General features: G+C 37.1%; 1 protein-coding gene across 2 annotated transcripts in view; it reads left to right on the top strand.

Moving 5' to 3' along the window:
• The window catches only part of MPP7 (membrane palmitoylated protein 7), a 255,602-nt gene that overhangs the window by 197,922 nt on the left and 43,335 nt on the right, over positions 1-14,345 (top strand). For both annotated transcript variants that reach the window (XM_029238888.1, XM_029238887.1), the window contains exon 12: positions 10,524-10,694. In XM_029238888.1, the coding sequence (XP_029094721.1) occupies positions 10,524-10,694 (171 nt within the window). The remainder of the gene's footprint in view (positions 1-10,523; positions 10,695-14,345) is intronic.

Genomic DNA, 14,345 nt, shown 5'->3' with positions numbered 1-14,345 from the left:
AAGAAACACCTTTACGAGAAGCATCTAGAATAATGTTTGACCGTCTGGGCACTGTGGCCCAGCCAAGCTGACACATAAGATTAACCGTCACATTCCCCATCCTGTTATTCTACTTTACCTATATCTGTGGTAATTATTGCAGTGAGGAAAAATTTACCCTTTGGAGATTTAATATGTCTTCCACATCAAATGTTTCCCTCACTAAAGAAGTAATTTAAACCGTACAGGTCAACAACATGGAATGGATTTGGGACGTTTCAGTCGATTACTGCCTGTCCTACGAAACACCCTTAGTATTCTGGTGGCGTCAGATCCCAGCCTGTGCCACTGCGCTCACAGGCGGTAGCGCACCTCGTCTAACAGAACACCTACGCGCACAGGATGCGCCTGCATCCACCTTCAGCACGGGGCACCTTCTCCGGTTCTAGGACCACTCTGGAACATAGCCACAGGAGTTCCGAGAAATGCTACCATCTCATGAGGTCTTTCCCAAGGACTATTTAATAGAGGAATTTCTGAGACCCTTCGCCTTGCCCCTCATCTACCTCTACACTGCATCTCCTGAGTCCACAGAAGGAGAAGAGAAGCAGAAGGGATTACCGTGCAGACAGAATACCCTTGGACCCCAAAATGGGAATGCCCAGGGTCCCTGTTGATCTAAATGAGGCCTATACTCAGTGAATACATTTGATTATTTTCACTTTCTCTGATCTGCGTAAAATCAAGCACAAAACAGCATATATAAGTAGTGCTTTCCCTGATGACTGGTTACATTTTTGAAAAATACATTCCATGTCAAAATGATCAAAGTTGACTCTTTTGAAAAAGTAACATTGTAACACTCCAATAATTGAATGTCCGTTTGTTTAAGAATTATATCTTAAAACCATTTTTAGTGAGCCATCACTGATATGAATGTACACTGGTTTGTAGTGTAACAACGCTGCATTTCTTAAAGTTCAGCGTATTTATCAATAAAAGAGGTTTGGCTGTTACTAGTGGAAGGAAGGAAAAAGCTCACTGACTAGGCAGTGTAAGTTGTATATTTGCATAAAATTAATGAAGTGAAGGTAAATTGATAGTATGCTGTAAATATGAATTGCAAAAGTTGCACCTTTGAACGTGTGTGTGTATATTTATATACTTAAAGTATATACACATGTATATATACCCACACACATGAATTATTAGGAGTAATTCATTTCCTGCTCTAAGCTCTCAACAACTTCCTTTAGCTTTGGTGGATGGTGTGAAAGTTAGTGTTTTTGGTCTGTGTGTCTCTGCACACGCGCATATGCTGGCTTCCAAAGGGTGATTGCTTCTCAGTGGTAGAAGCACAAGCTTTAATGATTCTCTCTGCTTTTTCCTACTACAATACAAAATAGTCCATATGAAGAGTAATTGGTTTTTTCTTTAATTGGTAAGAATTGCAGAATGTTTTCGCTCTGTATAATTCATTATAGAAATTATGTTATAAACAATTCACAAAGCACTGCTTATCATGCATCTGTCTTCAAACATAATTTCTTGCAAATGATCTCCTAAAAAATCATCAGTTTTTCTCCCCTTCTGCCCCTGCTGGAGCATGTCATACATTTTTTTAAAAACAAGATCAGTTTTGGGACTTCTGTAAGTTAAAACTGTTCTTCTGTTTAACTACAGTGTTTACCATAAAGTTCAATAAAAACTAAACCATCCATTTGCTGTTATTTCTTTTAAAAGCTATTATTTATCCATTTCTACTTCTGTGTTTCTTCCTAATCCTGTCCCTTATTTGTCCAGTAGTTTAAACACCAGTGAGCCTCTAGTTATATTGCCTATTTTATAAATCTAGCAAAAATTCCCATTTGTTCTAATATTCAGTCATTTTATTAACGAATGTTATGTAGGTAACTACAGCTATGTCAAAATTTACTGCCTTAATATTTTTTCCAAAAAAAAATAAAATTTATACAAAGAGAACATTTAGAAGCATTCTTTCAAAAGTGGTACAGGTTATTTCTTGAACAAGAAAGAACTCTGCGTAATCTTGACATGTCTGGAATACTACTTGGAAATACTTTCTCGGACAGAAAGAAACCATTTCTGCTTGGAGAATTTTAGGTTGCATAGACTCAACGTAAAAAAATACATTAAAATTTCAAATCCAATTTTACCCCTTTCAGAATTATATTTTTATATTAATTTTTATGTGTGCATACTGTATTTTCTCATAATTTCGAAAGAGTAAGTTAGAACTCATTTCTTTATTAGCTGGCTGGAAGATTAAATTCTCATGTGGTTTTTCTATTTTTTTTAATGGTAATGCTGTGCTGTGCTTTAAAAATATTGTTTATGGTATCAGGAAAACTTTTTAAGACCTAGGTAATTTTTTTTCTTGGAAATTGCAAATTGATATATTAGCTTCCATGATTTCATTAGGTACTTCGAGTTTCTATTTTTATTTTTAGCTGGAGATGAGTTGAAAGATTCAAGGGTAATTATGGTATTTGAACATTTCTTTATACTGAAAGCAACTTTTGTGTCTGTGACATTCCAGAGGTGAACTTTCCTTGTTTGAAAGCCATTTCCCCCTTTATATACAAAATTACCATATGTATGGCTAGTTAATATAATCCATGATAACATTTAGGTTTCTTCCCCCCCACACACACTGTTTTATAAGATGGATGTAGAAGGTGACTAATCCAGCCACTCCACATCTCAGTAACTTTTATAGTTTACTGTTCACGTTGCTTTTCAGTTTAAACTTCCTCCCAAGATTTCTGCTGGTTTGTTGTTTTAAGATGTTCTTAATTTAATTATCTTTCTTTGTCTTTGGGATAATTTTATGATGGGCATAGTATGGGAGCATCACTTCAACAGTAAGTTTGTCTTAGGATAATGTTACTACATAGTCTTTACATGTCCCTTATGTTTATATCATTATAACAAGATGGGCATTATATTCAAAATGTTGATTTTAATGGAAATTTTCAACGTTCTGTTGTCAGGAGCCTGTTGTATAATAATTCCCAGCCTCTTAGTTTTTATTAATGTCTACGTGAGTTTTTTTTTAAGTCTTCTTTAAAAGTTCATTCATAGTAATATTTTTCTCTTCCTTTTTTTGATAAATTTATTTATTTATTTAATTTATTTATTTTTGGCTGCATTGGGTTTTCGTTGCTGCGTGCGGGCTTTCTCTAACTGTGGCGGGCGGGGGCTACTCTTCGTTGCGGTGCGCAGGCTTCTCATTGCGGTGGCTTCTCTTGTTGCGGAGCATGGGCTCTCGGCACGCGGGCTTCAGTAGTTGTGGTGCGTGGGCTCAGTAGTTGTGGCTCACGGCCTCTAGTGTGCGGGCTCAGTAGTTGTGGTACATGTGGTACATGTTGCTCCACGGCATGTGGGATCTACCCAGACCAGGGCTCAAACCCTTGTCACTAGCATTGGCAGGCAGGTTCTTAACCACTGCACCACCAGGGGAGTCCCTCTTCCTTGTTAAGGTGCCTATTGAACTCATTCAGTATTTGATTGGTCAAATTAATCCATTGTTTTAAGAGAATAACTTTCACCCAACATTTTTGGCAGTTCTCCCAATTTTTTTTTTGAAAAGCACATTTTAGTATATTTAAGGTGAGAAAAAGATCATTTAAATGCTTATTTTTACCTTCTTTTAAGAAACTAAGCACTTTTCTTGATTGTGTTAAAGTAAGTGTATTTCTTCAAAAAATCAGGAAGTTTAGAGTGGACCCTTCTATAGATCTCTAATTTTTGAGGTGCCTATAACCGATATTGCTCTGTTATAATTCAAGCAGCTTTCACTGAAACTCTTCTTTCCCAATCTACCAACATCTGTAACATTTAACATCTTAAGAGCTTATATTCTTAAAAACATTGGGGATGCATAATATCTGATGTTATTATATCAGATTGGTTACAGAAATGTAACCAAAGATGGAAACTGTGCCATTTGAAAAGTCCAAGCGGTCACACAATAGGATTTATTTTCTTGTAGTTAACAGAAAGGCAGGTCGCACTCTCATTCACGCCTGTGATTTTTGAGGCTCTTGGTGGTGGTGGTGAGTTACCTTGGCTCTGCTGGCGTTGGGGGTGGGGTGCCTTTTGTGTTAATGGAGATGACTGCCCATAAGATGATCGTGTATTTTTTTTTTAATAAAATGTCATCATAAATGTCAAAATTTTATGAGAAAGTAAGATCATTAAAATGATAACTATTTAAATTATAAAAATTTACACTGAAGTTATTTATGGGAGCCAAAGAATATGATAACAATTTGTGATTTAAAAAAAATTTCCTATCAATTTGATTAGTCTAGTTGTAAGTTTTCAAAACCCAGACTCCTTCTCTTTTATCATCTTCACTTCTTAGGTGAGACTGCTGGTTCTCTATTTATTTACCTTGACCTTTGGTCTTTAGTTTTTATACTGTATTCTCATTAAAAAAATTTTCCATTGTTTCTACTTTCATTGCTTTTTAAGTATTTTAATTTATTGGCTATTTCTAACCTTTAAGAATATAAAACTTTGATCTATTACCATAATCATTTCAAAATACAGAAGACTGGAACCTGCCTCTGAGACACAGTCAAAATGTATTTTCTGTTATATGTTGGTATAACCACACAAATACAACTACCAGTACCGGATTTCATTTGTTTGGTGTTTTTGTGTGTGTTTTTTTTTTTTAATTGTAAAATTATGTAATATTATGGAAACTTTAAAAAAATAGGACAAAATAGTTGCCTACAGCCCTCTTTCCCTAATACAATCATTGTCTGCTTTTATACTTTTTTCTGTATCCATACCAATTTTTATATTAGTAAAAGTAAAACTCATAGTATAACTATGACTGTCGTATATGTCCAGTTTTTTCCATTTATTAGTATATCAAATGCAATTCTAATGGTGCCATATAGGCTTTTTAAAAATATTTTATTCTATATCGGGGCATAGTTGATTAACATTGTTGTGTTAGTTTCAGGTGTACAGCAAAGTGATTCAGTTATACGTATACATGTATCTGTTCCTTTCAAGTTCTTTTCCCATTTAGATTATTACGGAACATTGACCAGCGTTCCCTGTCCTATACAGTAGATTCTTGTTGGTTATGTATTTTAAATATAGCCGTGTCCTCAGCCCCATTTCTTTGAAAAGGTGTTTTTCATAATTAATCATTCCCATACTTTGTATGTTTTGGATGCTTCAAGTTTTTTTTTTTTTACTATTAAAAATATCACTAACATTTGAAATTATAGGATGGTTAGGCATAATATTTATCTACAATTTGAAGCTAATTTTAATACCAAATGAGTCTTAATTCACATATGTAAGCATTAAATTTAATACCCTTTTGATGAATGGTGTTATATCAATAAATATAGTGAAGTAGCTTTGAAAATAACTGAATCACAACTGCCTGAGTTTAAGTTTTTTTCTTTTACTTAAGAGAAATGTCAGAGTCGAATCAGATTAGAAGTACTTGCTAAAAAATCTTAGTTTCTACTCCTGAGCCTATGTTGTGAAAACCCTTAAATTACAAGTATTTGGAATAATTTCGATGCCCCTAGTAGATCAGGAACTCTTTGAGGGCAGTGACACTGTTTTATATATTTTGTATTTTACACATCATCTTAAATACAGAGGAGTATCAAAAATATATTTAGTTATATTTGAAAAATATCTTCTAACAGAAAAAGAGCTTATAATTTTTAATCCCTAAATGAAACTGCTGCTTCTCTTTGATAATTTTTTCCTGTTAAGTTATTTCATAAAGTCACTGAAGGCTCACCAGTTTTTCTCTCATACATCTATGTGTGTGGAATAACATTTCAAACTTTGTTCTTGACTTTCTTTCATCTTTTAATATTTGAGCCAAGGCCTTGGCAATTGTTTTCTTTTTCTGACACTAAAAGAAGAGTTACTTTAAACCTGTAGATTGTCATGCCTGCCTCATACGTTGCTGTGAGAGTTAAATGAACTAACGCACGTAAGTGCTTCAGATGGTGTCTGTCATCCAGTAAGTTCTCCACAAATACCCACTAGCATCACCACTTCTTCTGTTGTTTTGGTATTAATATTACTAATAAGGGAATGATCTAAACTTAGACCAAGAATCACCTTTTTCTGGTCATGGCATCATACTTAGCTACCTGGTGCTTCAGTACAAAGTATGTATTCATATAAAGTAGGAAAAGGATTGTTCAGTAAGTATTTCTGGGACCACTGGTTAATTACTTAGAAAACTATAAAGTTACAGCCTCACGTCACCAACTTGATCTCCTAATCACAGCTGAGTAATTCCAGATGGATTTAAAAAATTAAGTGTAAAGCCATGTAACCTATTTTTTTTTAATTTAAGAAAATTTGGGTATTTATCAGGCTAAAGGGTAGGAAAGTTATAAAAGCAGTGGAAGAAATGACAAACCAAAGAAGTTCACAGATTCAAATACATAAACCTTTAAAATTTCTTTGAAACGGAAAACTGAAAATCTTAAAAAGTCTTTGCAACAGATAGGGCCAAGGGCTGTGACCTTAAAAGATACATGTATGTGTATATATGTTTATGAAGACCCCAATCAAAAAATTATCAACATGTATTAACCAGCAATTTACAGAAGAAATAAATGCAAATGAGTAATAAACGTGAAGGAGAGTTCAACTTTACTATCAGTTAAAATGAAATGATACACAGTTTTTCACTTGTCAAATCACTACAGATTTTTAAATGGTTAGAAGTCCTTTAATGAAAGAATGGTAATAGGGGCAGTTGTACTTGGAAATGTACACTGTTATTAACCAATCTGAGAAGCATTTGGACACGATCTGTCAAGCTTCTTGCAATTTGCCCTAATAAAGTCATCAGTGACATAGAGTAACAAGAATGTACAGGGATGTTTATTGCTGTCTTGTTGAAATAAGGAGCAAATAACAAGCAACGTAAATGTCATCTTTTATAATAAAAAAGTAAATTTACTTTAAAACAGAACGATACAACTAGATAAGTTAAAAGTCATCGTAAATTATTCCTGCTGGAAAATATTAGATAAGAAGTATCTCCGTGTGATGAAGGGCTGACCTGCAGCTGCAGTCTCACTGTGAAGCCACTTTCCTATTGTAATAAAGTAAACACGCTGTTCCTTAAAAAACACAAATCTTTAGCAGCTGTGGGTAAGAGCCCTGGAAAAAGCCTGTCCGTAAAAATGTTGAGCCAATTATAAATTACAAAAATGTGAGATATAAGGAAAAATACATTTTGTACGAAACTCTTCCCTTACTCCAAATTCCTTGTTACTGCTTCTTTCCTGCTCCTTCTTTTTAAAAGCCAGCTTTTGCTAAGACTTGTGCACAGAAAACAAACTAGAAGTAAATACGTTCTAGGTTATTTATTCACATTTATTGGAAAGAACCTTCTGCTTGCTTTCAGTTTAAGTACACATTCTTGGTCATCCTTTTAATAAGAGAACCACCTAAGACCTGAAGGCCAGAAATTATTAACCCCTTTTCCTGACATAAAGGTCGCTCTCCTTTAGGCTTAGACTTAACCGAGGTGTGCTGACGCGTCACTCACTGTGTCACTGAAGTTTGAAAGTTAGTCTCTTTGCTGCCTTGAAAGGCAGGCCCAGTGTGCCATTACCTCTGGCCACCTGGTTTGGTTTTGCTTTTATCTGAGAGGCAAGTTAAGTATTCTGGATTTCATACCTTTTGTCATATCCTCTGTTGTTCTGGGTTGGGGAGTTTTCTTTTCTTGTTTTCTGACTCTATTTTTGTGTATGCACATATATGTATGTACACGTGTATATGTGTGTGTGCATATGTATGCGTATGTGTGTGTGTAAATGTGTGGTGTAAATATGGACCATATATAGGTGTGTGTGTTGAGGAAGTGAGGGATCATGGGGAAGGAGGACAGGAGAGAGGGATGCTCTCTAGATTTAAATATAGGAACAGAAGTAGCACCGCCCTAGAAGGAGTATCTAAGAAAAAATGAAAGGATAGTTAATGTACACTTAAGTCTTTGTTTTATTTCTTTAAAAATGCCTTACCACTTTAATAAGGTACTTTTAATATTTATCATATTTAAATCTGGCTTTACTATTTTGTGTCTTTCGTAGCATTACCCAATTAAAAACATATAAGCCCCTTAATTTGTTTTTCCCGTTCTTGCTAGACGTGTGCTGTGGGAACACAGGGGACACAGCATGTTTAGGTGGGACTAGTCAGGTACTGGTCTCTGTCTAGTCTGTAAGGCATTTACCATATGCTAGGCACTGAGCGAATGCTTCACATGGATAGTTTAACCTTAATAACCCTGTGAGGGGTTGACAGTATCCTTATGTTAAAGCTGAGAAATGAGCCTTAGAGAAGTTTTTAAACAGTTGGCAAGTCACCCAGTTAGTAAGTAAGCCAGTGACCCAGGCCTGTCCCCCTCCAGTCTGAGCCTTTAACACTCAGGGAGCGGAGCTCCGATTGGATCCGTATGGACCTGGCTGACTTTTCCCTTTGTTTTGTAAATGAGGCACGGGGCCAAGGTACTCAAGCCTCAGAACCTGTGGGAATTCCACTTGCCTGGTGGTGGCCACCTGGAAAACATGTGAGCGAGGTCAGGGCCGTGTCGTGTTGCGTGGGCGCATGTGGTGACATCCCTGATGCGCTGGCCCGGGCGCAGGGGCCAAGCAGCTCCGATGCTCCCCAGGGCTGCTTCCAGCCCTGAGCCTTCACGGATGCAGTGTTTTGTCCTTTTGTCTGCCTCTTACATTTCTCTTGTGAAAATACCAAATGCGTTCTGCTTCCTTTGTTGAAATTTATGTTAAGAAAATGAAACAGGAATGATAGTAGAGTTTTGGGGGTTGCCTTTTTAAAATTCTGTTTCGAAAATTTACTTTTTACTTTGATCAAGCACCTATTCTGTACCAAGCGCTGTACAACTTGCATCCCCAAGCCATCCTGTAGACCAGGGTCCTCCATCCTTGATGTCCATCGAGATCTCACATTAGAAATCTGGTTCCCTTCTCTCTTTCTCCCACTATCTCATTATTGTTTATGATGGAAGTGAAAACTTCAGTTAATCATAAAGACTCCATCAGGTCAAGCGCTTTCACTGAAATTCAGGATTTAGCTGGGATTCGTGGATCAGGAATCTTTCCGGTTTTCACTTTTGGGTTCATTGTGGGTGAGGCATTTACGTCTTAGATCCATTTCTGTGCCAAACATTTGTAGTGATTTGATAATTGTTTTTTCATATCGCCTTTATTTTGAGTATTATTAATTTTTAAATCTAATAGTAATATTTATTTTTCATGTACCCTAAAATTCACACAGATCAGTTATTACATTATTATGTTTTATTATAAAATACCTTTATTAAAGTTTTTTCTGTTTATCAAATTTGATCAGTATTCTTTTTAAAGAGAATCTATTTTTTTATGTTTTATACTTGCGTCTTTTTTTGTACTACGGAGCTGATAGAGAATATATATCATATCTTAATAAGCAGGCTGTTTTCCCTCCGTTTAAAGTCTGTATTTTGAGAGTGTTGGTTAGGCCAAGAATTCTTGAATGGTGTGTATGGTAAATATCACTATTCTAGAAAAGGCATAAAACCAGAATGATACAACAACATGAAGCAGAAGCAGAATGAAATGGGAGTTGACTGAGAAAAGGAACTTTTGCAGCTGCTTTTCTAAGCCAACATTTCAAGTGACAGTGGTGAGCTGGAGGGGACCGTTTAAGCAGACAGGAAATTTATTTAAATACTCGAAAAGCTGTTTAATAAAAGATGACATGGTCTATTCATAAGAGTGCACACTTGTGGCTCTGAAACTTATTTCCAAATTTCAGTAGCCTTCAAATTATAAAAGCATAGAATTTCCGTAGGAGAAGAAGAACTTGGGGCTTGGTCATTTGCTCCACCCCCTGGGGTCTCATAGCAGTTAAGTAACTTGCTCTTAGTGACAGGCAGGTTCTGTCTGCCGGATCTGTGCAGAGGCCTGTTCGACACTGTGCTCTCCCTGACTTTAGTTTTCTTTCTATTTAACAATAGATGCTGTCTGTGGCACAGGTATGCTGTTAGGCTGTGCTCAGGATATAGCATAAAAGATTCTAGTACTTCTGAGTGGGAATATTCAGCATTTATATTTCAAGTGATTTTAGTGCTTTTAACTTTTTCTTAGCAAATGTGTTCATCAGTCAGTCTGTGAAAAATTTTCTTCATGACGCCTGTGACCTCCTTAATTTGTTTTATCACGTAGTTATTTTGGTTCCTGATTTTGGAAAAGAATTCTTTATGATTTGGAACCAAATAAAATTTATGATATTATAACTACATAATTAAATGTTAGATGATTCTCTTAACAGCTGTTTTCATGAAATAGTGGAACATCTATTTACCTTTATTACTAAGTGCACTTGTAATGATATTATGGTGAATAAAATCCAGCCCAACTTTGAGGGTGTTTTCTTTCTGTATTGTGGTGGGGTCTCTTTTTTTAGTTCTAATTGCTAAAAATAGTTTTTTGTATTTGCAGCTGGTTTTAGAAGAAGTTTCCGTCTTAGTAGAAAAGATAAGAAAACAAATAAATCCATGTATGAGTGCAAGAAGAGTGACCAGTACGACACAGCCGATGTGCCCACTTATGAGGAGGTGACACCCTATCGACGGCAGATGAATGAGAACTACAGACTCGTTGTCTTGGTTGGTAAGTGATTGTTTTGTGTGTGATGCTGAGGAAATAAGTGAGACAGTGGGAATTTGACTTCAAAGAGAACAATGCTGGAAATTTTCAAGCTAAAAATAATCTCATCTTAACACCTTTTCTTCGGCCTCTAAAATGAAACCTTTAGTCTTTTTGTACCTATGACATCGAGGAGACTTTCAAGACCTGTGGGCCACGGCTTTGGCATCTTACTGGACCCACTGTGGGACAGGGGAGAGCAAACACTGTCACAGTGTATTCAGCATATCAGGGCAACTAAGTAATAGAAATGAAAAAATTTAATGTAATCGCGTTTCTTTTGATTCATTTTGAGGCAGTAGCCATGGTATAAGCTTCCTATGGGTTTAGATCTTTGATGAAGTTCTAGGGTGTTTAAAGCTAGAGAGTTAGGGAAACTGCGAAAAGTAAGTATATGCGGGGATTTCCATAAATATTGGTCTGATTTGCATTAACATCCTAGCAGACGTCTTGTCCAGCCTTTAAGATAGGAGCAGACACAACCTTCGTGTCCCCCCCCCACCCTTGTTTGTGTTTCTTTAAAAGTGTTGTGACAGGTGTATAGGCTCCAAGGATCAAAGCCAGTGATTTGGGGGGAAAATTTGGAGCCTAGAGTCTATCTCTTGTTAATTGTGCCTTTATAATCTGAAGATGACAGTTACGCGGATGAGAATAGATGGAAAAGCTAAAGAATCCCCCTTCTTATTAAGATGGGGTCCTTTGAAGGTAACAGCGTGTTCGTAACAGACGGTAGGTGACCAGTAGGAAATGATGCAGCTTCTCACATCCAGTGGCTCTGGAGGGGATCATGGCATCGCCAGATATTCCCACTGTTTGCACTATTTAGAAATACGTATTCACACACTCCAAGGTTTCTTTTATTGACCGTCTGTGTATACTGGACCCTCACCCCCTCTCCAGCCCCACCTGGAAGGATGTTCTCCGTAGGTCTTTTTGTTGCCTGGAGGGCTTACAATGCCCCAGCTTCCCTCCTTGTGGAGCTGAGCGAGCGAGAGCCCAAGCCTTCCCCAGTTCCAAGTCCTGTTACGTCGTACTCCTTGGACCTCCTGCCCCTGTCCTCACAGCACCCCTGCCCCCAGCCACCCCTCAGCAGCACCAGTCCCTGCAGAGTCCCTCCCAGCCCTGTCGCATACCTGCTCTTCACCCGGGGTGAGGTGTACCTTGTGATAAAAGGGCAGAGATAGTGTGATTTCCTACGTCCCCTTAAATCTAGATGACCCTCTCTAGTCCAGGAGTTATTATTACAACTATGTAACCTTTGGTTTTCTCTACGGGATCTAATTGAAAGAAGAAAGTAGGATAAACCTTGCCTTTTTTTCTTTCCTGTAGGTGCTAACAATAAAAAAAAAAAAAAAACCCTTTCCTTGGGGCTGAGGAAGGGGAGATAGATGAGGATAAGTTATAAGTCTGAATACTAATCCAGGGAAGAATAAAATTAATCACAGAAGCAACTAAAGATAGTTGGTGATTATGGAAAGGAAATAGCCACTCCCTAGAATCTTCCAAAGGAAAAGGGGGTGGGGAAAGCTTGGCCTCACACAGATAGAATTAATCATGGGTTTCTGTGAAATGGTACTGTATGCAGATGTCATTCCCCAGCCCTTAAGGAAATTCCTAGTATCTATTTTGTAGATTCCTTGACACTTTTCAGGAATAGTTAATCCTGTTATCTGTGAATAGAGACAGTTTTGTTCTTTCTTTGTAGGACTTTTAAAATTCTTGCCTTATTGTATCTCCTCCTCACTCCAGGCTCCCCGGCGTGATGGTGAATGGCAGCGGTGCTTTGTCCTCCTTATTGAGGCAGTATTCAGTCTTTCACCAGGAAGTATGATACTAGCTATAGGTTTTTAAATAGATACCCTTTAGCAAATTAAGAAAATTCCCTTCTATTATTAGTTTGCCGAGAGCATTTATCATGAACTGATGTTGAATTTTGTCAAGTGGTTTTTGTCTGCATCAGTTGAGATGATTATATGTTTTCTGTCATTTGATCTGTTGAAATGCTGACTCATATGGATTGATTTTTGAATGTTGAATGAGCCTTGCCATTCCCAGCACAAACTCCACTAAGTCGTGACATATTAGTCTTTTGTATAGTACTCCAGTTATCTAGCCTGCAGTTTTCTTATGATGTTTTTGTCTGCTTCTGTATCAAGGTAATGCTATATTCATAAAACATGTAGGGAACTGTTTCCTTCTCTTCATTTCTCTGGGGAGTTTCTGTAGGATTAGTATTATTATTTTTTTAAATGTTTGGTAAAATTCCCCAGTGAAAACACATTTGGGCATGGAGCCATCTTTTGGGGTACGTTTTTAACTACAAATTTAATTTCTTTAAAAAAAAAGGGAGGTGGGAGAGAGAGAGGAGGGGTGGAGAGAGGGCGAGCAAGCATGTAAGAGAGTTCATCTCTACACACACACACACACACACACACACACACACACACACACACACGACTGTTAGGTTTTCTTCTTTTTTATTTTTAACATCTTTATGGGAGTATAATTGCTTTACAATGGTGTCTTAGTTTCTGCTTTATAACAAAGTGAATCAGCTATATGTATACATATATCCCCATATCCCCTCCCTCTTGCATCTCCCTCCCACCCTCCCTATCCCACCCCTCTAGGTGGTCGCAAAGCACCGAGCTGATCTCCCTGTGCTATGTAGCTGCTTCCCACTAGCTATCTATTTTACATTTTGTAGTATATGTATGTCCATGCCACTCTCTCACTTTGTCCCAGCTTATCCTTCCCCCTCCCCGTGTCCTCAAGTCCATTCCCTATGTCTGCATCTTTATTCCTGTCCTGCCTCTAGGTTCATCAGAACCATTTTTTTTTTTTACATTCCATATAAATGTGTTAGGATACGGTATTTGTTTTTCTCTTTCTGACTTATTTCACTCTATATAACAGACTCTAGGTCCATCCATCTCACTACAGATAACTCAATTTCATTTCTTTTTATGGCTGAGTAATATTCCATTGTATATATGTGCCACATCTTCTTCATCCATTCATCTGTCGACAGACATTTAGGTTTCTTCCATGTCCTGGCTATTGTAAATAGTGCTGCATTGAACATTGGGGTGCATGTGTCTTTTGGAATTATGGTTTTCTCTGGGTATATGACCAGTAGTGGGATTGCTGGGTCATATGATAATTCTATTTTTAGTTTTTTAAGGAACCTCCATACTGTTCTCCATACTGGCTGTATCAATTTACATTCCCAACAACAGTGCAAGAGGGTTCCCTTTTCTGCAAGCCCTCCCCAGCATTTATTGTTTGTACACTTTTTGATGATGGCCATTCTGACTGGTGTGAGGTGATATAGCTCATTGTAGTTTTGATTTTTATTTCCCTAATGATTAGTGATGTTGAGCATCCTTTCATGTGTTTGTTGGCACATCTGTATATCTTGTTTGGGGAAATGTCTGTTTAGGTCTTCTGCCCATTTTTGGATTGGGTAGTTTGTTTTTTTGATATTGAGCTGCATGAGCTGCTTGTAAATTTTGGAGATTAATCCTTTGTCAGTTGCTTCATTTGCAAATATTTTCTCCCATTCTGAGGGTTGTCTTTTCATCTTGTTTATGGTTTCATTTGCTATGCAAAAGC

Source organism: Monodon monoceros, unplaced genomic scaffold (genome assembly GCF_005190385.1).
Source record: "Monodon monoceros isolate NGI ecotype Baffin Bay Population unplaced genomic scaffold, NGI_Narwhal_1 Super_Scaffold_21, whole genome shotgun sequence".
Taxonomy (NCBI): domain Eukaryota; kingdom Metazoa; phylum Chordata; class Mammalia; order Artiodactyla; family Monodontidae; genus Monodon; species Monodon monoceros.
Note: the sequence above shows the minus strand (reverse complement) of the source record. Positions and strands in the feature narration are given on the sequence as shown.